Here is a 23479-nt window from a genome sequence, read left to right as displayed (position 1 = left end):
ATGGTTACTGCCCACAGACCAACATGCCCATGAGCTGGTGAATGTGGACAAGGCTGCCCCATCTCTGGGGCTGGCTATTGGGGATTTTGAGTCCTAAATCCAGCTCTGTGACAGCCTCAAGTCCTGATGGATCAGATTCAGCCACAGGGTAAAGTGACCCATGTGCAGCCAAGGTGGAGCAAGGCATGTTCCCTCCTGGCAGGCCTAATCCTGGCTCCTGCCAAAATAGGGATGAAAGCATCATCTTACCCCACTTGGAAGAGCTGCAGGAGGTTGTGGCTGCTGCGACAGCCCTTGGAAGGGGCCAGATCAGTACCAACATCCCTGCTGCTGGAATCAGGCCCATCCAGTGCATTATTACTGCCTGGAAACCACTGCTCCAGGCATCTTGCCTGGATGTACAGGTGCCCTGACAATTCCCAGTAGATTGGGCTGTGCTACACCTGGTCTGACCCTGTGCACTCACTGCCTCTGCCCTGGGGACTGAGAACCCCCCCCCCCGATCCTGATGCTCATAATCACACCCTCATCTTCTGCCAGTACTGGGTGGGGAGGGGGAATGTGTGAAAAATCAATAGCTCTAGCTCAGGCTGCCGGAGGATTTGTGCATTTTGCTCTGCTGTCTCTGGGAAATCTAATATATTGATTGTGTTTCTCAAGACTGGTATTGATGAAGCAGATAATGGGAGGGTTCGAGGCTGGCCAGCAGATGCCGAGGGTGTCCAAAGCCCAGGGCTGCTGCTTTATTGATCCTGACTGGCAGGGCAGTGTGTCTTATTGTAATTTACTAAATCCCCTCCTCATTCACATCAAGCTTGCCCCTGACCTGCTTTTGCTTCTGTATTTATTTATTCCCTGCCTTCCTTTCCAACTGGTGGCAGTGAAGCCCCTGGTCCTCCCTTGGGAGCAGGAATCACTGCCTGGGCAGGGCAGTGGAAGATGCAGAGAGCAGCCATTTCCCCACACGATGCTCTTGCTGCCTCTGCAGAGCAGCTCTGGCTGGTGGCAGAGAGCAGCTTTGCTGTGCCAAGGTCCCGGGCTTGCCTGAGCTCAGGCATTATTTCTGGTTTCAAGGGGTAGGAGATGCATTAATCTTCTCGGCTTTCTCTGATGTTGACCCACCTAGTGGTCCAGGCTTAGCACATCCTGCTTTGCTCGTAGAGGGTTGTTCTGCTAAAGCATTCCTTTCCATGACAAACTGAGCCTCTACCTATCCAAGCACCTTAAAAGTCAGCTGCCTGAAGAGGAGGTGGGAAGAAGGGTGTGGGAATGGCTGTCTGTGGGTGTCCTGCATTGTCTCCTGCTATGGAAAACCCTCCTCTTTGTGATTTTATGAATGCCATTAAAGAAAATTTTCCCTCTGCAAGACTCTTTTTCTAAAGTCTCTTTTGAAGACTCCCTCTCCCCAGCAATGCAGGATCTTTAAAGTATAATTATATTAAAAAAACCCAAACCACCATGCTATTTATAAATTATTCTATACACTCTCAACAAAGCAAGCGCCAGACTTCACTGGCAGATAGCCCACTCCTGACTTCTCCTTGCGCGGTTTAAAAATGCAAATAACACAGCTTCTTTTATTTATTCCTAGCTACAACAGCATGGGGGAAAATCACAATGCAAACTCTTTCCTGGAAAAGAGCGAGAGAGAAGAACGTGGCAGCCTGGTGCAAGTGAGGTATGGGGACCAGGATACAGACCTGCAGTGAAGGGACTGGGACCAGACCTGAGACCAGAAGCAACTGGGGTTGGCATTCCTCTTCTGCTAGGATCTGTTGAGTGCATTCCCCCTGCCTGCCCTCCAGCCCGGCCATGGGCAGATTGCAGCAGAGGCAGTGGTGGCCTTTCATTTAAGGCTTCTCCTGCCCTCTTGTCCTTTCTCCCCCAGCCCCTGGCTGTGCAGAGCTTGGAGTTTTGAAATGTTTCAAGGGATAAGAAAGCCCCAGGTCCCAGCAGAACAGTGAAACACTGTCATGATGCTAAGCATGGTCTGAAAGCACGTCTGATAACGGGAGGCAGGGTTTTGTCAGTATTTAAACGGAGCTGTTGCTAGAGAACATGGGAATGGTGAGTAAGAAGGAGTCCAGCTTCTGCTCTGCCTCCCCTGCTATCATCTTTGTTTAATACCAGTAAATAGCATTTATTGGTCTTAAATAAATAAGAGGCCTTATTGGTGGGTAAAAACTCTCTGAGAGACAAAGGGAAGAGGGGATCACTAGTTATTTTCAGTCCCTGATTTTGCAAGCTGTCATATCAGATGATACTCTCTTATCATGGTACATATTTCATGCAATGTATCCACCAAATAATAAAGACAATATTTATTCCTTAATCTGCTCTTCTTCCACATGTTGCACGTTATCTCTGGAAGCCCGACAGCATTCAAAGCGTTGAAGCTGCAAAGACCCTCCTCTTGGCTGCTCCTGCTGAAGTCAGTGCCACTGATTGTGGCGGGAGCAGGCTCAGATCCTGAGTGATTTTATCTGGTACAAGCCTATGAAGGTAATGCATTAAAAAGCCAGTGACCTGCTAAATATAAGCCAAGCTGTGGCACAGTGGTTGGCTCACACTGAGGTCAGCATTGGGCAGGTTGCTGAGTGTGAAGTTTCAGGTGAAGGGCACTAAAGCTCTATTCATTAAACGGTTTTCTGCAAACATAATTAAGAGATGGTATCAGTGAGCATCACTGCTGCATGAGCTGCTGTAGTGCCTGGGTAAATCTGAGCCTGGGTAAGAGCCCTCGCAAATCAGAAGACCCTAGGCCTGTGACAGGATCCCAATAAATCACCACAGCAAACGAGCTGTGCTCCTGCAGATGTCAGTAGGAGTGATGCTCCAGCGGTTGCCTGCAGTGGTGGGGAGGAATATTGCTGTTCTGAGGGGCTGGCAACTGTGACAAGATTTGTCCTTGTGTTGATACAAGCAAAAGCTAAAAACTATCATGTGAAGTTATGCTGGAGGTTGGGAGGTTTGAAGGGAAAACCAGAATTAATCCCAACTGTAGCAAATTCCCAAAGTCTGGGAATTAGGGAAGGTCAAGATTAGGGCCACTGGTGTTTCTGGAGATAACCAAGGGCTGCAGCCCCAGTCTGAGCATCTCCAATTTGGTCTCCCACACTATAACACAGTGAATACTGAACCCTCCAGCCCCTGGGGTGTCTGTATTTCAGGGCTGCTGTGCCCCCACTTGAGTGGGCTTGCTCTTACAGCTGCCCTGGGTTTCCTCACTCTCCCTTGTTCAGCCCCGCTGTGCATGGCACCCTGTCAGTGAGCATGACAGTGGTGAAAGGGCAAGGGCTGTTGTAATCAGGCAACTTTTGGAGAATCTTTTTCCTTTCTCTTCCCCTCTTCCTTTTCCTTTGCACTGTCTTCTCTTTCTTCTCCTTTTCCCCAGCTTCCTGTGGCCTGTCAGCCCAATTTCCCTCCTCCCTTAATTCTTATTTACCTTTCTTGCATTTTCTCCTGTTCTTCCCCTCCATCTCCATCCTTGCTCTCTCCTTGGCTGATACCTCCCCATCCCCTCACCTCCTGCCCCCACGCACACCGTGCTACACTTCTTCCCATCCTCATCTCCATCCCCATCCCGGCCAACCCCAAAGAGTTCAGGATTCAAGCTGAGGCTGTCCCAGAGCTGCCATCACTTACGGAGGCGCTGGCCTGGAGGTCTAGAGGGACGGAGGTGCCACGTTTGTGACCGAACCGACCCCAGAAACGAGCAGAAACCGCAAACCGACGCGGGGCGCCCTCCGCTGGGGGAGCCTTGGCGCCACCGCACCACCACCCCCCCCGCCCCCGGCGGGCAGGGGCGGGGCTAATGTTCGGCCCCGCCCCCCCTCCTTCCCCCCTCTGGGCCCGCCCTCCCCGCGCGGCGGTGGGTGGTGGCGGCGGTTGCCGTGGCGATGGCGCCTTGCCGGCGGCCGGTTGGCTGCTGGGCCGGCTGACGGCTGGGAGGCGGTGGCGGTGCGGCGGGACGGGGAAGATGGCGGCGGCGGCGGAGGAGGTGGAGGCGGCGGGGCGGCGCTGAGGAGGCCCGAGGCGGGCTGAGGAGTGGCGGGGCGGGCGGGCGGGGGCCCATGTGCTGCGGCGGCCCCCCCCCGCCCCCCACTACCGGCGGCGGCGGCGGCCCCTTAGCATCCAGGCGCCGCTGAGGCGGCTCCGCGGGCAAAGAGCGAGCGCGGCCCCGGCCCCGGCCCGGCGGCGGCAGGATGAAGTTCGCCGAGCACCTCGCAGCGCACATCACCCCTGAGTGGAGGAAGCAGTACATCCAGTATGAGGTAGGGCCGCGCCGCCGCTTCTGCCCGCTCCCCTGTACCGCTCGGCGGGGTTTGGATGTCCCCCGTGCCTCCTCGGGGCAGAGCGGTCAGTTCCCGGGAAGTGCCGCCCGAGCGGCATGAGTGTCCTCCAGCACATAGCGGCCGCCAGCCGTGCCGGGGGTGAGAGGCAGCTCCCCTCCTCGGCGGCGGTGCCGGGCGGCCAGCAGCTTCCCGCCTGTATGCTCGGCTGGAGGACGGTGCAGAGAGACCGTGTTTATCCGCCCCGGGGAGAGGTTCCGGCTCTTGCCGCCCCCCAGAGCTCGGGACCGCGCGAAGGAGAAGCGCTGGGTGGCCGGTTAATGAATGAATTGGTGCCGGTAACCCTTCGGTGTGGGGCGAAGGTCAGGAGGGACGTGGAGCCGGAGAGACCGCGATCGGGGGCTGCCCAGCGCACGGGTCCCGGGCGTCTCCGGCGGGCCCGGCCGCAGCCCTCGGCGCAGCCCCGCTGCTGGCAGCGCCGTTTTTCAGCACCACCGCCAGTTCTCCGCGCCGGCAAGCAGAGGAAGAGTGACTTTGAGAGGCGGCTCAGCCTCTGACTGCGGCTCCAAGGGCAAGACCCAGGGGCGAGCTGGCGGGGTAGCACCCACCGCCTCTTAGCCGGAGGCCAAGCCTTCCTTTCCTGCAGGCGTTGCCCTGCGAAGGGCCACAGGCTTGTGTGGTAATGCTAACAGCTTACCTGAGTGACTCAAAACACGGCAGTAAAGCTGGCATCGACTGCCTTTTTGTTTTTTAAATACGGCTATGAGGCTTTGTACCTCGCTATTTCGTACTTGCTTTCAGGTGAACCGCGCGAATCGGGACATTTATGAACGCTGTTTACACAAAGTTCTGCTGCATTAAGCATGAATTATTTGCATAATTCAGCTTTTCAGATTTGATTATTCCAACTATTTAAAGGTCACAATGTTTCAGATTTATCATAATGGTGCTCGACTTCAGTTTAACTAGATGAAGCTGAAGGTGGTTATTTGCAGCAAAGCCATTTCCTATTTCATCGTTAGCAGTAAAAGTATTTGGTGCTAGTGATGTCAGTCTTTTCCACAAGTAAAAATTAAACCTAGACAACAGAAAGCTGATTATAGCAGACCCATGATCAGCAAAACTTCTTGACTAATTGAGTCAGTCAAAACCATGCAACGTTTGTTATCATTTGAAGGCCTGTATTTTCTCTCTAGAAGTATAATAGCAATTTATTTCTGATATCCCTATTAATCTGTCTGCATTTGCAAGGAAACTCACATATAACTTACCTTGCTTTGTTGTAATGCTGAACTTGAAAAGTTTATATCTGCTCTTTTGACTGTTCCTTTGTTTTCCTTTACCTGACTGCAAATGAATGGATGTTTAAATTAAAACTGCAGCTGGATTTGACTTTAGAACAAAATTGCAATTTCTTTGAATTAGGTGCAGAACTAGATGACCAAATAATGCATCAGTCTTTTAGAGGAGGAAAACCATTGTCTTGATAAAGTACCAGCTTAGCTCTGCATCACGTCTCTGATGCATTATCCGTGCAATAGTTGTTTTCTGTTCCTGGAAATGGAAAACTTGCCTGTCTATCTAAGAGAAGGTTTGGTGGTGGGTTGGAGGTGAAGGAAAGGAGGAAATAGCCAGGCAAAAGATTTGGCTGCATGCTGACCAGGCAGGTGCAGAGGGAGGGTAAAGGAAACCCCAGTGAATTATAGTGCCTTGATTAATGTGTGAAGAACTCTGCTGCTTATCAGTTACTGTTTTCATTTTAGGAGGTTAATTATCAGATGTTTTAACTAGGGCAGTATCATGATGTCATTCTCCTTTCCCCCATCCCAATACAAAATAAAGGTAGATTTCAGTAAAAACTTCCTTCAAGTTGTTACTCTTTCTAGACTTCAAGTAATCTCCTTGGATAGATAGCTTAATGTAGAGTGAATGAAAATTTAAAACCCACCCACATTTTTAGTAATAAGTTTCAAAACTCTTTGTTTCCCTTGCTACAGCTGGCTGAATGTGAGTCAATCTTCTGCTCATGCATATTACAGTGCTGGAATTGCCTGGCATTTATTATTCAATAGCTGGTGGTCGTGAGGGTGTGGTGTATAGAAGGCTGGCGCTACCCTGGTTTACTTGTTGATTATACTTGAGGCAAAAAGCATACAGCCTTCCTTTGCCAAGAAAAAATTGGTGGTGTTGATTAGCAAATGTAAAGGCAATAGCTATTTGTGTGCAGTATTGCTTATAGCATGCATCATAGTAAAATTAAAAAAAAAGTATATTTAATAGCATTACAGTGTTTTTTTCATCTGACAGTTTATATCTTTTCCTTCTTAATTAAAACGGTAACCAAGCACTGTTTCAGAGGGGGATCTTGCTGTGTAGGATTTTAACTCTGAAAAGATTATTCCTGTTTCCAGGCACTTCCTGTGTCAAGTTCAAGATGCTGATAAAAAGACTACAGGATGGCAGAGGTGGCTTTCTTTAAGTCATTCTGCATCATAAAGCTTATATGTAGTCTTCTTATTTTGGTGTTATTTTGACTGGAGAGCAAGTAACTCAGGCAGTCAGACAGCCCCAAACTGTAGTAAGACCCAGGTAACCTCTAAGATCCTCACCAAATTGTCTTTGTTTTGATAGGATGGACTGTGGCTGCAAGGAGCTTTGCCTCCCATAAAGTGCCAGTTAGACCAGGAGTGGGATATTATGTGTTGCTGATAATGTGTTTTGAATACATAAAAACATACTTTCATTTTCAGATGGTCTTTAACAATTTACAGTCCTCAGAGTTCTTACCATTAACATAATCTTTCCCTCCAACAATAATCTGTTTAAGTATTATGATTGTGCTAGTAGGAGGTATGGAAGTTGCCTGAGCTCAGGGCAGATACTTGGTCAGCGGAAGTGCTTTAGAGAGAGAGAAATCTACTAATTTTCCTTAAACTGGGAAAAAGGAGGTGTATTTTGATAGCTGTGGCTTAGATTCTTTTCCTTCAGCCGAAGCTCAGCAGTACCGTTACGGTATGCCTGCTTTCTGAGAAAGAGCACTGGGCTTGTAGAAGAGAGGAAAAATGGTGACATACGCTGTTCTGTTTCATTCAGCTTTTCACAAAGGCATTTGCCATGGCTGAGTCAATGTTAAGATGGAGGTTTACACAAATTTTGATTGACTTGATTTGACTTTCCATTCCAAATTTCTGTTCTAAAGATTGTGTGAAAGCATGCAAATTCTATGTCACATTTACTACACAAACTCCATTCCTAACCAGTGTTTTTTGAAACCTAAGACAGTACAAGTGATCAGGAGGGTTTTATATAAGAACTAGTGGCAATAACGTAATACATGATCCCAATGTAAAGGAGCATTTCTACTGTTGAAGTACTGAGTGTCATTATCAGAGTACTCCTTGGATGTGAATTGAGTTTAAAACAATGTATTGACAAATGCTTAATTTGTGGAAATGCTTGTTAATTATGTTAAATGCTAAATATGCCAGTTTTAAACAACTTTTGTCCTAATTTCAATGGCTGTCATCAAAAAGCTTCCTATTTGTTAAAAGCAATGCTTCAAGTTTCTGTACTGGTTATCTTCTTTGTGCAAAAACCGCAGTGGTTTTAAGGGTGCGTGCCCGGCCTCTGAAGTGCTGGCTGCCACACACATGTACCTGGCCACTCTGCTCCCCCAGCTGCTGCATCTGCAGTGTGGAGCAAGCATGTTCTCCCCGTGCAGCTGAGCAGTGACACATGGATGTGCCCTGACCTTGGCAGTGGTGAGATTTGCTCACCTTTTCTTTAGGGGATCTGGCAGCGTATCTTCTTCTGTAAAGTCAGTGGCCTTTTCCTAGATAAGTTACTGCTGCAGCATGCATTGCTTCTATGCGCTTCTTGTCTTAAAACCTTCAGTTTTGGACTATTCATTTGCTCTTCAGTTCCTTTGGTGTAAAGATAACATACAAAACCAAACAAATTCCCATATTTGTGTGTCAGACAAGAGAATTCTCTTTTTCACATAGTCAGTACCAATCAAATTTAGATAATTCTCAGATGAATTTCAGCGGATGCTTTTTTGGCCAAGAGCATGCTTCACTGCATTTAATGTGCTTTTTTTTGGGTTACTAGTTCACTGTTTATCCACAAGCCATGCTGTAGATTTCCTTTGCTCTTGTGTCCATCTCTGGACTGCTTTTTGGAGAAAGAGGAGAGCATTGTTCCATCTGCTCAGACTTCTAAATGGAAGTGTACGCCTGCATGTCTGGCTGATGGAAACTTGGTGGAGTTTTACAGTTGCCAGATGGCAGTTTTGTTTCAGTTAATCTGGCCTGAATTTGCTTATCTGAATGCAGAAGTCTGATGGTATTTTCAAAGAAAAAGTGCTTTATGCCGTTGAAATTGCAGCATCTGGGAAAGAAGGAGAATCAGAACGTCAGTTATTACAGGTGCAAAGTCCATGGGAGAGATGGGTAAAAGGTATGAGCAGGTTACTTTTATTCCTTGTTACGGAGACTCCAGGCTTTAAGTACTTTTGCCTTTGGAGAAGAGAAACGGGTTACTAAGTTTCAGAAATTAATTTCTGAGACACAGCCTCCATCAGGAAGTAGGAGGGGTAAATGAAACTGATATCTGAGGTAGCCTGCTTGCCTTTAGAGCCTCTCTTCCAGAAACAGGCTTTCAGTTTCTGGGAGGTAGCCAGTTCTGCTCGTCAAACCCTGCTTCATGATAGGCAGTTCGCACCCAGGCTTGCCACCTCCTGACACAAATCTGTTGTGCTATTTCACTATTTGTCCTTCTGGGTGTTAGCGGACGAACTTAGAAGAGCATAAGCAGTTTGAAAGCTACTCATTTAAAACAACATTTTGTTAGAGTGCTTTAGGGTTTTTGTCCTTGAATTTGTTCACTCTTAAGGTCTGTCAGGTGCATTTTTAAGTCTGTTTTCTTTCAGCCTTTTTTTGTTTGTTGTTGGTATTGTTCTCTGATACACATTTATGCAAGTTTACTGTGGGTCCTAAGTGTATCGCAGCACAATTTAAAATAAGGGAGTAATCCTTTTTGTCTGGTTTTAGGGCAGAAAGAGTAAGAAACTTTTGAAGTTGTCAGTGATAGATAAGTTCTTGGTACAATAATTTCTAAAATTCTGTATCTAGAGGCATAAGTACTTTAGGTGTGAAGGAATACTGGACCTTTCACTTGCAGGTTATTGGTTTACTGTCATAGATCAGGTGAGCAGTAACAAAATCTGCTGTCCTGCAGCTGCCAGATTGTAATATATCAGTCTGCATGGGGAGAGGTCTGTGGGATGACTGACACCTTCAGCTTTCAAGACTGTTTAGTGCAGAACTCTCACTCTGCTGTGATCCTTTTATATTTATTTGTTTATAATGGCTGATAAAACCAGAGATAGGAATTACAGTGTGAGTTTACCTCTGTGTGGGTTATGGGATGTCATTCTTAGCTTTCAATTTGCTGTCTCTTCAGGTTTGTTTATCCTGTGTTTTGTGGTTGTGGTTCATGGAAAAAGTTACAGGTAGGCAAGGGTGACAAGTGGGATGACAAAGGTGGAAGGATTTTTGACCGCTTGGTACATGGAGGCAGATCATGTGCCGCTGACCAGTGAGTGAGTCACGGGAGGGGAAAAAGGACTGAAGTGAGTAGTGTTCGAGAGGCATTTTAGAAAAGATCCAAGGGTAGAGGAGAGCTCTGCCACTGTAAGGAGGATCATTTAGCAGAGACTCAGTTGAGAAAACAATTATGCAAGTGACCTTTGTTGGGACCTCTGTGGACTCAGGAGTCAGACCTTTGAGAGATGTCTGAGCTGCTGGTGTAGCCTTCCACCTAGGCTATCTTGTGATAAACAGACGTGTCCTTTAGACCTTATATTTACTTAACAGGATTGTAACCACCATGTTACAACAGAGCTGAGTTTTCAGCTGCTGAGTTTGTGGTTTTCTTTTTGCCTTGAGGGTATTAGGGTATTTGCTGTTTAGGCTCTGATGTTTTGACCTGGGGCATGATGACACAAAAGATGGTAAATGCAGAGATGTACCAGTATAGAAGTATAGGATATGTTGGGAAGCAGACAGGAGAGAAACAAACTAAAAAGACCTGAATGACTTCTGCTAGATTTCTGTGGGCTCAAAAGTGAGGGAATAAAATCTAGTTTTTGCAGCAGTTGTATGTGAAGCACGCTCATGTTCAGTATGTGCATTAAGATGCCCGTCTTTATCAGATGATGCAGGGTGAGTGTAAACAAATACTTTTGCAATAGGAGTGGGTCCTTCCTGGTGGCTTCTAATTCCAGAGTTATTTAAAGTTACTTGTTCAGCCATTGATCTGAAATCAGTTTAATTCTTGCTTGCACTTGTGATGTGTGAGAGAGCAAATCTTTAGTCTGTGACTGGAATAATAGCAGCATCTTAATAACTGTCTGAAAAGAGGCCTTTGGAAAAGGAGCTGTGATAAGGTTTTTGATGCGGTGACTCTCTCCTGGCTCTGGTAACAGAAGTGCTCAGTATTTAGCTGTAGGACCACTTTGCCTCCTAGTCCTGCTGCCTGCACTGCTCATCTCTTGCAGCCAGCAATCTGAGTGTGAGTGAGTGGCTTGTTCTGTGGTAGCTGGGAGGCAGCTCACCATGCCTCTAGGACCTGAAGATTTAGTTAATAACTCTGGCTGGTGTTGATGTTGTCATTTAGTTTCCACCTCAAGAGAAGGCCATCACCCCTGGTTCCCTAATCTCCTTCCTCATGTTGTCTTCAGCTTTTAGAATGTATCTGTATTTCTGTACTTCTATATAACAGTGATAAGAAATCCCTGAGGCTGTTTTTCCTCCATTTGCCTTGACAAACTCCTTTGTGTCACGCAGCAGTTTTTTGTTATTGTTGTTGGTGTGTGTGTGTTTAGTGTTTGGTTTTTTTTTAATGTGAAACCTTTAACATCCTATCAACCAGGAAACATTTTTCCAAAGGAAGATGTTGATACAGTTACAGTAATTTTTATAGGTTAGTAAGGTATCAGGCTTTAGCCAGTAAACATGAACTTGTGTTTCTTTCCTTAACAAAAGAACATGCTATAGCACTGGCATCACATACCATAGCTTTCTGTGTAAGTCTGGATGATAAAACAGCATTAATTGCATTTGTTCTCAAGCAGGCGTATCAAAAGAATGTTATTTTTTTGTTTATTATTTTAAATATTAACTGTATTCTTTGTTCTTTCCCTCTCCCTTGCAGGCTTTGAAAGAGATGCTGTATGCAGCTGTGGACCAGGCCCCTTCTATAGAAGGTAAGGAAATTGTAACAGAGAATCATGTTTTTCTTGGCATTGGGTGCTGGACACATAGTCCTGCTACTTTCCTGTCCTCAGTCCTCCTAAACTGGTAAACTTAATACAGTGATGGGCAAATGCCTGGCCTTTCACAGCCTGCATGCTATTTTTGTTTGTTAGAACTCTTTGTCCTCTGTCATTAGGACAATAAATGTCTTTGTATAGTTCGGGACTTCAACAGCTGGATTCCTCCTGCTTATAAGGGCATTCACTGGTGGAAGTACTTTCTTCATCATTTGAGAATAGAGCTTTGTTTTCCTGTGACAGCTAGCCACTTTAGGAGATAACTGTGCTAGAGAGATACTGGTTTCTGGTTTGTTACTGGTGATTTCAACTGTAAGAGTCTCATCCTTTTGTTCTGTGTCCTCCATGAATGCTGTGCTACCTCTCGTATGTACACATGAGTATATTTTCTTGTATGCATGTGTTTATTGCCACTGAGTTCTCCAGATTGTTTTACTACAGCATTTGGTTTTAAGCTCACTGAATTTTGAATAGTTTGTTTAATTAAGTGATGATCTGTGCAAAATTTCTCAATAGAGCCCTTTATCTTTCTTCTTTTCATTGTCTTTGAAGTACTGAAGAGTTTTTGCCTTTTTGTTGCTTCACTCCCTCCTTTCTTGCCCTCGTGTGGTTTTCAAGCTGTTTTTTTAACCTCCTTACCTTTATTATTTGTACTTTGATAGTAGTGCAATGTTAATATCAGTAACCTCTTTGGATGGAGCTCTGGGCTTCTTTCTTGAATATTTATAGAGCAGAAGAACAACTGCTGCCTCTAGCATAGTCAGTTGGCTAACATCAGTACTGATAGTCACTATTAACGTTAACTTATTAACTACTTTGTGTTGATTAGAATTGGGAGATGAGGTATGACACTTATAATAATGTGGGTTTTTTTTCTTAATTTAACTCTACATTGTCTTTGATTAGACATCTAAAACAAAAACTGCAGTAGTTAATCTATTAAGTTGTATGTGTGTGATGGGACAGTCTGTCCTTCTACTCTGTAGAAGTGCAATTTTAGCTGAAAACTTCATTGAAGCTATGCTCAGATGAGTGTAATCTTAGTTGCTCTCTTGATTCAGCCTGCTAATTTTGTTAAATCTATCAACCTTTTCTCTAAAGTGCAGGTCCTAGAACTAGATTTCTAAAGGTTATGGTCCAAGCATAATCTAAAATATGAGTTATCTTTGGAAAACTGAGGAAAACTTGCCAGGAATACACTGGCAAAAGAGGAGAACCTTGCTTTATTTTTTTTTGAGTTGCAAAATTGCTTAAAATCCACTCACAAACCTTTTTCCCCAACAGTACAAAACCAGTTTTCTCGCTAAGAGGAACTAAAGTGTTTTGTGTGGTCCAAACTGACTATTAACAAGACACAAAGACAACTTACTAATTTTGTTGAAAATCCAGCATTAGTTTTATGTTAGACTGGAGCACTTAAAGACCCTTTCTTTCTTCTATCCATCATTTTATTATTGACAACGGGAGCAAATGGTGTCTGTGCTAATAATTTTTTAGTCGAATGTCTGAATGTGACTTACTAGATTTTGCTTGTGGTACCTAGAATTTCAAGGCAGGATTTTTGTTGCTAGGTGTTGAACTCTGAAGTGTTGTAATTCAGCATTTTGATTTCTTTTTTTTCAGTGCTTGTGATATACTGATGTTCTGTAATGTACTGTGATGTCTGTGTGTAAACTTATTTGGCAAAGGAAGGAAAGGTGAAGAGTAAAATGGTACAATATTATAGTTATGCTCTTTTAAATGTGAAAAGAATTTTAACTTGTTCTTCTACCTCTTTTGATGGTTTTAATATCTCAACAAAAGGAAAGTAATGACTGTACATAAGTAGAAAAATGTTCTATTTATTTTTGGGGGCTTTGGTCTCTTCCTCTGTACAGTAGAAAATGAAGTAATCCAAATTGTTTTGAACCAATCATATTAAACTGTCTTCCCTGACCACCTCTAGGTAGAGAGCAGCTATACTGATCCCTTCCCCTTTTGTTCATTAAGAGAATATATGTGCATAGCAGTTGGATTATTTTTAAAGTTTGTTTTCAGTGTGCTGCTTCCCTCTCTTTCTCTCTACTGAGTCTGTTTTGCTTCTTAGTCTCTGGGTCCCCCTCTGAAAATGGTGTGTTGCTTAGGATGGGGCAGGCTATTTGTGCTGGAGTGGCAGAGCTGTCTGTATGGGCAGATCTGAGCCAGTGGATCCTTCTGTTGCCTATAGGAGTGCAGACGTGAGAGGGAGAATGGATGGCTTTCCATGAGCTGTAGCTTTAAGGAAGGCTTGTGCTGGAAATGGATCAAGACCACGCATTTCTCCATGCTTGTCGCTTACTTCCTTCTTCTTTAAACCCTTCTGTCCTTGTTCGTAGAAGCCTTAAGCCAGAGTTAGTGTACAACGGCATATAAACTGTGCCCAAAACACAGCTCTAGTCCCTATCAGAGGAGATGGAGCAAGTTCCTTGAACTTTGTGGGGGATGCATCAGCTATTGTAGGGGGCTGGCTGTTGGCCTGCATGTTTTAATACGGATTTTGCAATGGATACTTCTGCGTCAATTTAAGCTTAGCGCAGAAACTACAGGAGTGTGCTACTGAAAACCAGTTTATGAGCCTAATGTAATCTCACTTTAGATTGGTCTAACTAACCCTGCTTTCTAGTTGATCACAGACATGCTGTAGACATGCACAGTTGATTTTGATTTACCTTACATGTATTGTAAGGCAGTTACATTGGACTGTGAAGAAAAGGGAGCTTTGTATACCAAAGCCTAGTTCTTACTCTGCTTGGCTGGATGTTCAATTCAGGACTTGTGAATGAGTTTCTTAGATTTCTGTTGCAGGATGCTTATTATGTCAGTTGGTAAAAATTGTAGGCATACAGAAATGCTTTGTATTGCTTAGTAGTATGCTGGGAGCATTTTGGAAAGTCTTTAAAATAAAAAATGCTACCCAACCAAGGCATGCTGTATGTAGTAGGCAACGCAGTTAATAGGCAAACCATCCATCATAAATAGCTTTCACTGGCTTTGTAGTTAGGAATCTCCTGTTTGTGGTTGGGATGTGGATAAACAAAGCTAACTTCAGAATGTTAAACTCTGCAACTGATGGTGCTGGTGCTACTTTAGTGGATAAAGTGTTCCTGGGAAGAGATTTTGGCTCTAAATTGCACAATTTTTACTCTCCTCATTGTCTAGTTATATGGTGACTCTTGTGCTGCATTGAATTATACCCATGTCTATCTGATTTTTCCTATTTTCAGGTAATAAACGTAGACTGCAATGTTAAACAGAAACCCAGTAGAGATCAGTAAACAAAACCTGTCAAGGCTGTGTGATCAGAGGAGATTGTTTATAGCTGTCCCCTGACATTACTGCAAGGTGCTGTGACTCCCTGTGTTTCATGAGAATTACACCAGACCGTATGCATGTGTGTCTTTGCAGTTGCTAGCTGTACACATAGATTTCTTTAATCTGTTCAAAGATACAAAGTAGACAGCCAGGGGGTAAGGGGAAGAGAAATGTAATGAGTTTTCTGTATGCCAGTGTTATTCCTCCAGATGCTCATAATCTTTTTACAAGGCTTTCCCTGGTGAAACTTGCACCATCTTTCCACCTGAGTAACATCTGTACCAAATTAGTATTTAGTCTGTTAATTCAGTCTCATACGCATCATTGGAAAGTGTCAAATAATACTTGATTCCTAGAAGTATGATGGGACTTGAATTTCTGAAGAATTCTTTGATGTGTGTTTGCTTTGTTAGCTGTTTGTTACATGCTGCTATTTGTGACTAGAGCAATCTGGATGAGCTGATGCTGCCATGATATTATTCTGAGCTTCTGAGTCTTCATGGCATGGCAGAAAGGCCTGCATGCAAGCATGTCAGGTCAGTGTGGGCAGGCACTGTTCCTTGACTCTGAACTACCTTTAGAAAGAATTTATGACAATTTAAACCCAGCAAGTGCTTGTTTTCTCCAAGGTAGAATGTGAAGTATTGCAAAACCATAAAATACTGACCTCACCGTAAGCATGTAGATTTTTTTGCATTCGTTGTTGCTTCCTCTGCTTCCTGTCCCATTTGTCACCTAAGTAAAACAGGTTACTGGACCACTGTTGCTTGGAGTCCTCCCAATTATTCCACTTGGTGAGCAGATGTGTTGGTATCTCCCCAAGCTCCTTACGATGCAGCTCTTCTCAGCTGCAATGGAGATGAAAGTGTGGCTGTAAATTATTCATTCTGATAATCTGCTTGAATGGGCAGGGTCCACTCTAAATATTATTTCCTAGAATTATTTGTCTTTCATACACTGAAATTTAACCTCCCTTTAATACTTATGTAAACAAATGTTGTTTCAGTATCAGATGGTACAAGAGTATTCTGTTGTATCCTCTTATGATGGAGATTACCTATTCCGCTTAACCCCAATCCTGAATTCCAGTGGTGTCTTTTGAATGAAGATCACTGCCGGTTGAAGGCCTGTGTGGGGCTGGAATGGTGTGACAGTGTAGGAGTGGAAAGTACTGGTGCTTTAAGGTAGAACTCAAACCCCAAATTAATAGGTGATGTTTAAATAACATTTGATTGGTAGGGGGCAAGCTTTAGTGGTAATGGAGATCTGCTGCTGGTACTTGTGAACAGATGACCATATGGATTAATTGCGCTAGATTAGAAAAGCAAGAGGTGCAGTTTGGGACATAGTGAGAATGCCAGCACTGTTGTTGTGTGGTTTCACCCTTGTTTCTGCTTTCATTTGCAATGCACTTACCATGTTAACTGACAGCTACAAATCTTTAGTTTGGATTTATTTTTGTTTCTAAACAAATAAAATAGTATTATTTAGGGTGATAAGTAATCTTGGTGAGTAAGCAGGGTGTGGGAAATCATTCTTTTTTTCCAAAGGAAATTACGAGGCTGACAATATTTGTTTGTTATATGCAGACGTGCTTTATAGCATTGATCAAAGGCTTATGGCTTGTCTGTATATGTACAGATGTCCTCTTCTGTTTCAAAATAAACATTTATTTCCAACTGTATAAGCTTACTTTGTAGTGGGTTGAGGTTTTGTTTATATGGGAATGTATAAGGCTTAAGGGAGTCTTCAGGAGAGCTGCTTCACATCAACTACTGTGAAGCAGTCACAAGCAGATTAATGCTTTGTCTTTATTTCATTCTGTTGTTGCACACCCATAAAAGACATGGGGATCATCAGTGTCCTTCTGAAGCATGCATGTGACTGAAGGCTGGTGTCCTGCACTGTAGATGCTGGTCCTTGAATCTGAACAGTTTGTAGTTCATCCTGAAGGCCTCACTATCTACAGCTAATCTCTAAACTTGAAAAAAAAAAAGAAAAAAAAAAGGAGTAAAAATCCCATGACAGTCCTCAGTTGGAGACCTGATGCCAGGAATAAAGGTCAGGTTAGATACAGAGCTAGAGTGATTGAGAGTGACTTGTAACTCATAGTGCAGACAACTGGTAAGTACAAGTTTTGATTATTATCCCTGTTGCATAGACTGTAAGTTCTTAAGTTGTGCCATAAGAATACATTCAGAGCTGTCTTGGCAGCAGGGAGCAGCCCTTGCTGCTGTTACTAGGGACTAGTGTGCTCAGGGTCCTGGCCCACGTGCAGGTGCTGGTTCCTGTGGGCTGCAAGTTTGTATTTTTGTACCTGGCTGTGAACCTTTTCAGTTCTTAGAAACCACTTGCTCCAGGAAGTCTGTGGGAGAGTACCCCTGGTGCAGATGGGAGCTTCCCTGGGGCTCTCTGGGCTGGTGTGGGACCATGCAGGGTAACAAAGAAGTCTGGTGGGAAGGAGTTCAGCAGGTTGATCATGTAGATTACTGTTTCTTTCTGAAGGAAGCTTGTGATTGCAGTTGGTTGAAACACTGGACTTCCTCACATTTTCCATTTACTCCATGGGCAGATCCTGGACTGATACGTCACTTCATCCATGTGCACAAGCCAGAAAGCTCGTGTTGTTACTGAGCAAGCTTTTTTTCCTTTTCCTCTGTCTTCTGAAGTGTTCTGGGTGACTTCCTCAGAAGCTCAGAAAGCTTTCAGGCATTCACATTGGGTGAAGAACTTGAGTCCTAAGTGTACCATAGAGTACAACTTCAAGGCTTAGGGACAGGCAGTTAATTCTTTTGCAGTTTTGTTCTGTATACTTTTTTTTTCCTTTTTTTTCTTAAGCATCCTTTGATATTGTGTACTAAGAGGTGTTAAACACAGGATAATCAAAGAGCTGTCCATAGCTCAGGAGGTAATAGGGAAAGCTGGGCCTGGTAGCCAAGGCTGGCCCATATGAAAGGGCTGCACCTAAAGGCAGTTTTTGTTTGCAAGTCTGCAAGCTGCATATTGGTTCCCCTGCAGAAAGGCTGTAGATGCTTCCTTAATGCTGTGTGTAGGGTAACAGCAACATCAGAAATGCTCAACTGTGCCTTTTTTCTCTTTTTCCTTCCTGCATTTGCTTTCCAGTAATTTAAAAATGGCAGTCTGCTACCTTTTTAGTGGTTAGAGGAATTAACAGTGCTTATAATTTAACTGGTGTGTGCAAGGTTTCATGTTAATGATCAAAATCTGAGGATTAGAAAATAGAGATTCATAAAGCTTGGAAGATTGACAGACAGCTGTGCTTTCAATGAAGCACTCCTGAGACAACAGTGAAACATCAAACAGCATTTTGGCTGTAGACACGAAGAAGCAGTGCACATGTATATACAAAAGGCCAGTATTTATTGCTTTGTTTCAAAAAAAGACTTCACTAGACATCTTAACAGCAAGATTTAGTGTGCGTGTAGGAGGCAGCCTCTGGATTTCTAGTTATCCTTTGGAGCTGTACTTGAAATAGGTGATTTGAATTATTAGACAATTAAGATTTTGGATGAGACTATAGCTACTTGGTGAATAATGCAATATGAATTAAATTTGATTGGTTTCTCTTCTCTCTTTAAAAATGCATGCTGTGGGCAAGGGAATGAGCAGAATATCCCTGGAAGGAAATCAGATTCTTCTACATCACAGCTGCTTGTAAGATGCCTTGGAAAAATGGCCAACCCGCCAGTACCCCATCCTGACATCTCTGTGTGGTGCAGTGGAGGAGCAAAGGCTGGCCCTGGGCACCCTAGAGTAGTCCTTTCAGTTGTGCTACCTTAATCTGCTGTAAGGCCACACCGTGCTGTGGTTGCCACAGTAATGGTCTCTGAACATGAGAAAGTCTGTCTCTTTCATTAAGTAATTTTAAAATTAGCAAGGATGTCGTAAGAAGGCAACCCACATTTGAATGTTTCCTTTTCCTGATTCCTGAAGTAAAAATGAAGGCTAGTTTTGTGTTCACCTGTTGGTTTGGTTTTTATACAGTATATCTTGCAGCTTGACCCCTTTCTAGTAAAAGTAGATAATGAATTAGTCTTAAAATGTAATTGTGCTTTTTGTAAATACATAATCTTTAACTTTAATTACAGTGTAAAACTGCAGAATAACAGCATCTTAGTTTTACAACTCCACAGTCAAAAAAGGAGGTTAAAAATATATATTTTATTCCATTTATTATATGGCCATTTAGTTAATATATTCTAGATTGTTTTATGCTACTTATATTGAGTTTGGTAAACTTTTTTTCCCTGAATTAGTACAGCCTAAATGTAAAAGTCCAATCCTATGGTTCTGTTACTCTGAGCAGCTTCAAGAAAATTGCAGCAAGTTGTATATATAAAGGATATTTTACTATCATGTCATATGACAAGAGTAACTATAGCTCTTTAGTTGTAAGGCAGTAGCACTTTGAGAGTTGTGTGTATTCAGCTAAAAATCAAAGAAAAATGCAAGAAAGTACATAAATGTAATTTTAAAAGTAATTACTGCTCTGTCAAAGAAGGTGACTGGTTACTGCAGCAGGCACAGAGTACCACTGGAATGGTGCAAAGCCTGCAGGCCAGCACACCCCATTCTGTCTGCTTGCAGGCACTGGCCCTTGCGTTGTGCACTCAGTAGCTCAACTTCCCTTCTGCAGAGGGGGAAGCCTTGGTTATCTCCTAGGAATGGAAAAACCAATTTCTACTTCCTGATGAGAAGCTGACAAGCTATTTGACTTAAGAAGAGAGTCAGGCAATGTGACTGGTAAGAGGGGAATTGCATGCCATAACATACCAATATAAATGCAATTTATTTTGCATGTGCTATATAGCTCCAAGCACACATTTAGAGCGTGTGAGAATTCTTTGCATGCTCAAATATGAGCTCTAAATAGCAAAAAGAGGCAAATTTAGCATCCAGACTGTTTATAGTCTTGGTTTTATTTTTACTGTAATCATTTAGCATGCTTTTATAAATGTTCCTAATGCATTTGTGGGGCAAAGTGCAGAGAAGCTGAAAAGATCAGTGTGACTGAGCTGTTAATTCGGGATCTATCTTGTCCCATGGTTGCAGACTTGTTCTGACATTTGGCCAAGGCTGTTGTTGTGGTAGCACCTTTGGTGGTGTCCTGTCCATCACAGCTCTCTGGAACTCCTCACTTCTGAGATGGAGCAGTTCAGTATCACTGGGCCTGCCTAGTGGTCAGTCCTGTAGTGTGTCAGCTATATGGAAAAATGGGCATCATTGGTCTAAACCACTATTCTTTGTTCTCCTTGTTTCCTATTCTAGATAATTGATCATTTATAGGAGTTCAGTGTGAATAACTTTGTATTTTTAATCCTGTGTGTTAGGTTATCAGCAGCATTTCCAGTGTGGTTGTTAATCTGAACCCAGGTATGCTTTTTAAAGGCAACTCTCTTAAGAGCATAGCTGTAGGAGTGAGTCACAGACGATGCAGTAAAATGGGATAATAATGAGCAGGATTGGCTAATGTACTTACAAGGTAACTTCTGTAAATAGTTTAATGGAGTTTGGCTTGTACTTCAGTATTTTGTATGACACTGTCTTCTATAATCAGAGGTAGCAATTAGAAAGCAAGGAAATAAATAATCTGAAAGCCTGATTAGGCATTCTGTGTTACTTCATAGTCCTTTGTATATGCCAAATGGTCCTTGAGCTCTGCTCAAGTCAAGCCAATAAGACTTGTTTATGAAAACTTTGTGTTTCACTGGATAAGTCAGTAAAATATGGATTGTGAATGAAATTTTGAGGAGCTGGAGGCAGAAAGGTTAGAGACAGGATGTCGAGCTTGTAGGGTTTGCCACACTTCATGAGGCCCATCTGCTGTAGTACTATCTGTAAGGTAACTGCTGGTTTTGGTGAGCACTTAAGGTTTTGCAAAAATACCCCATATTAGGTGTGAGTTTTAGCATCATCAGCAATGGGGAGCCTGCCACAGCTTTGATACTGTTCTCTTCAGCAGATGTCATCTTCATGGTGAAGCCTCAGAAAGTGGCAGACCAGGGGGGACAATGAAGTGAAGAGGTGAAGAGATTCATCTGTGTGCAACCAATCTGCCAGGAGTGGGTCAGGGCCTGGCCCCAAGCTCTTTAAGGGGCTGCAGTGTGCAGTGGAGCTTGCCAGGCTGCTTTTGGTTCCTGGCTTATGTTTCTGTGTACATGTGGACAGTATTCTTCCCCAGCTGGTGTCTTTGGCTCTGGTGTTAGCTGCACCCATGTCTTCTTACAGGGGAAGATTATTTTGCTACTGCTCTAGTCTCTGAGGCTTTAAAGGTACTGACAGAAAAGCTTTCAAATCTGCCCCTTCAGTTTTAAAAATCAAATTGCAGCTCAGCTGGAATTGGTCTGTACCAATTTCCTATTCAGGTTCTTCTGCTTTCAGCCAGCTCCTATAGATTCAATTCCAGCTTTTGTTCTCAGCTGATTGAGCTGGGTTGATGTGGCTGTATGCTAATACAGTGTTCTAGATGTAGCAGATGTGCACCCGCTCGCTTTCTGGCTGAAGGAGGAATTCAGTGTTGGAAGGTGCACGATCTGGTTTTGGACTTGCCTAAGCACAAATCCAAATAATGAATTAGTCATCAGACACGAAATTCGTTTCCCTGGGGTCATGAAGAAGGAGGCTGGTAAGCCCAGCTGTCAGTCAGGAATTGCTGATGCAGGAGCTGTCACCAGCTGAGAAGGTTCTCCCCACCCCTGATAATACAGTAAGGCTAGGTTGCCAAATCCTTTAGTTTGGTATTTCAGAAGCAACACAAGTGCTTTGCACCGTGTGCTTAAAGTCTTTGGTCTCTTTACCTAACTTAAATAAAAATGTTAACTGATTGTTTTGAAACCAAAGGCAGCAGACCTTAGTTGTAGCAACTCTGCAGTCCTCTCTTCTACATGTGAGGCAATTTTACTGAATCCTATTTATGTGTTAAGCAGGGTTTGCCCTCTTCCATCCATTTCAGGAGTGATTTCATGGTTACTGAGGTATACAGGTGATAATGGGATGAGTTTGGGATTTTTCTGCTCCACTATCACTTTATGACCTTGGCTACTATTCTCAGTTTGTTTTTTTTTCCTCTCTTGTTAGTGTTCAGCTGTAGCACATAGCTCAAGGTGGCTGGTCTCATGTATGATAATAATTTTCTGAGATATTTTGAAGCTTTACCTATCAAATAATGAAGACGAATTATGGCATTGTGTGCTGTTTTGTACATGACTAGCTCAACATCTTGTTTGAGATTTTCACTCATGCAGTGTTTTACTCTTTAGAGTAAATAGAAAAGGCTGGTATAAGCATTTTTTTCCTGCCTTATGAATTTCCCTATTACAACTTCTGCGTATGCTGATCCCTTGGAGAGTTGCTGTTATGGCTTCTAGCCAGCCTGTCAATTTTTTTCTGTTACCTTTGCTGGACAAACACCATGTGCAGTAGCAGATAAATGAGTGATTCTCTGCTGTAGTGAGAGGAAGTGATGTAAGACCTCAAGTGAGCTTTTGAATGACTTAGTTATTTTAAAAATCTGAATAACAATGCTAAAGCTTTCCAAATATTAGTTTTAGTTTGCCTGAACTTTCTGGTATTGGAAGGGCTTGATTTTTATCAACTGCTATACTGAATTAAAATATTGCAGGGGTATTTATTATGAATATTGCAAGAAGCTGGCATTAATATGAAACTGTATTTTATACTTGCATTTTTTCTTTGAATATTTTGCAATTACTGATTATGTTGCAGTTTGAAAACAGTCTTTTTGTTGAAGTGTAGGCTGGAGAATGGAAGTGTTCAGTTTCCAGTGCTCTAATATGGTAGAAACTCTATACCAATTACAGGAGATCCCACTTGAAATATTCTATATTGAAATAAAAAAGAATTTTAGTGTTAAATATCACAACTTCATTGAGTTCTCTTACAAATAAATACCCACCAGATCTTAGTCTTCATGTGGTTCTACTATTGTGAGATTATTTTAAACAGAGAAAGTAAACCCCAAACTTCTCAGAGGTTTAACCGATGTCAGTACAGGTTTTCATCTTTTGGGAGTAACTTGTAACTGTAACCCAAAGAGGTGGTATTATTTCAGTTGATTTTTTTTTTTTTTGCAGATGACAACTTTTGGCTGTAGTGGAATGGAGAAAACTGCCACTATGAGTTCTCTTCCCATTGTTACATTTACTCTTTTTCCAGCCCTTTGGCTAGGCTAAGCTGATATGCCTTGGACTGCTTAAGAACTGGTGTTTTGTCACTATCTGCTTTTCAATTTTAAGCTTATTTACAGAAATTAGCAAAAATGAGGAAGTACTTGAAGTGCTATGCTAATTTGCTTGTATTGTGTTGTCTATGGTCAAAGTTGTCAACTTCTCTGTTTAAAATGTTTGAGTCTTATTTATGGATTAAGATTTGCTTTTTGTTTTTGTTTGGTCACACTATTCTGTTTTTAATCTTTCAAGACCTACATTGATGAGTTTGTTTTAATACTGAGTCCTGGTTCTGATCTGTTAAGTTAGAATTCTGC

At 43.0% G+C, this 23479-nt stretch overlaps 1 protein-coding gene and 1 long non-coding RNA gene across 3 annotated transcripts in view; one reads left to right on the top strand and one right to left on the bottom strand.

Moving 5' to 3' along the window:
- Positions 1 to 1549: 1549 nt before the first annotated feature.
- Positions 1550 to 3554, bottom strand: LOC134155234 (uncharacterized). The gene is made up of 2 exons (XR_009961470.1): positions 1727 to 3554; positions 1550 to 1631 (listed from the first exon to the last, which is right to left on the bottom strand). It is a non-coding gene; the product is annotated as an uncharacterized LOC134155234 (long non-coding RNA).
- Positions 3555 to 4013: 459 nt separating this feature from the next.
- Positions 4014 to 23479, top strand: part of XPR1 (xenotropic and polytropic retrovirus receptor 1) — a 108079-nt gene continuing 88613 nt past the window's right edge. Inside the window, exons 1-2 of one of the 2 annotated variants that reach the window (XM_062602333.1) lie at positions 4014 to 4274; positions 11508 to 11559. In XM_062602333.1, the coding sequence (XP_062458317.1) occupies positions 4206 to 4274; positions 11508 to 11559 (121 nt within the window). In that variant the 5' untranslated portion in view covers positions 4014 to 4205. The remainder of the gene's footprint in view (positions 4275 to 11507; positions 11560 to 23479) is intronic. The other variant, XM_062602332.1, reaches the window with a different exon arrangement.

The sequence above is a fragment of the Pezoporus occidentalis genome, unplaced genomic scaffold (genome assembly GCF_034315485.1).
Source record: "Pezoporus occidentalis ecotype Australia unplaced genomic scaffold, CSIRO_AGI_Poc_V1 ctg76, whole genome shotgun sequence".
NCBI classification, from domain to species: domain Eukaryota; kingdom Metazoa; phylum Chordata; class Aves; order Psittaciformes; family Psittacidae; genus Pezoporus; species Pezoporus occidentalis.
This window is presented reverse-complemented; position numbering and strand designations above follow the sequence as displayed.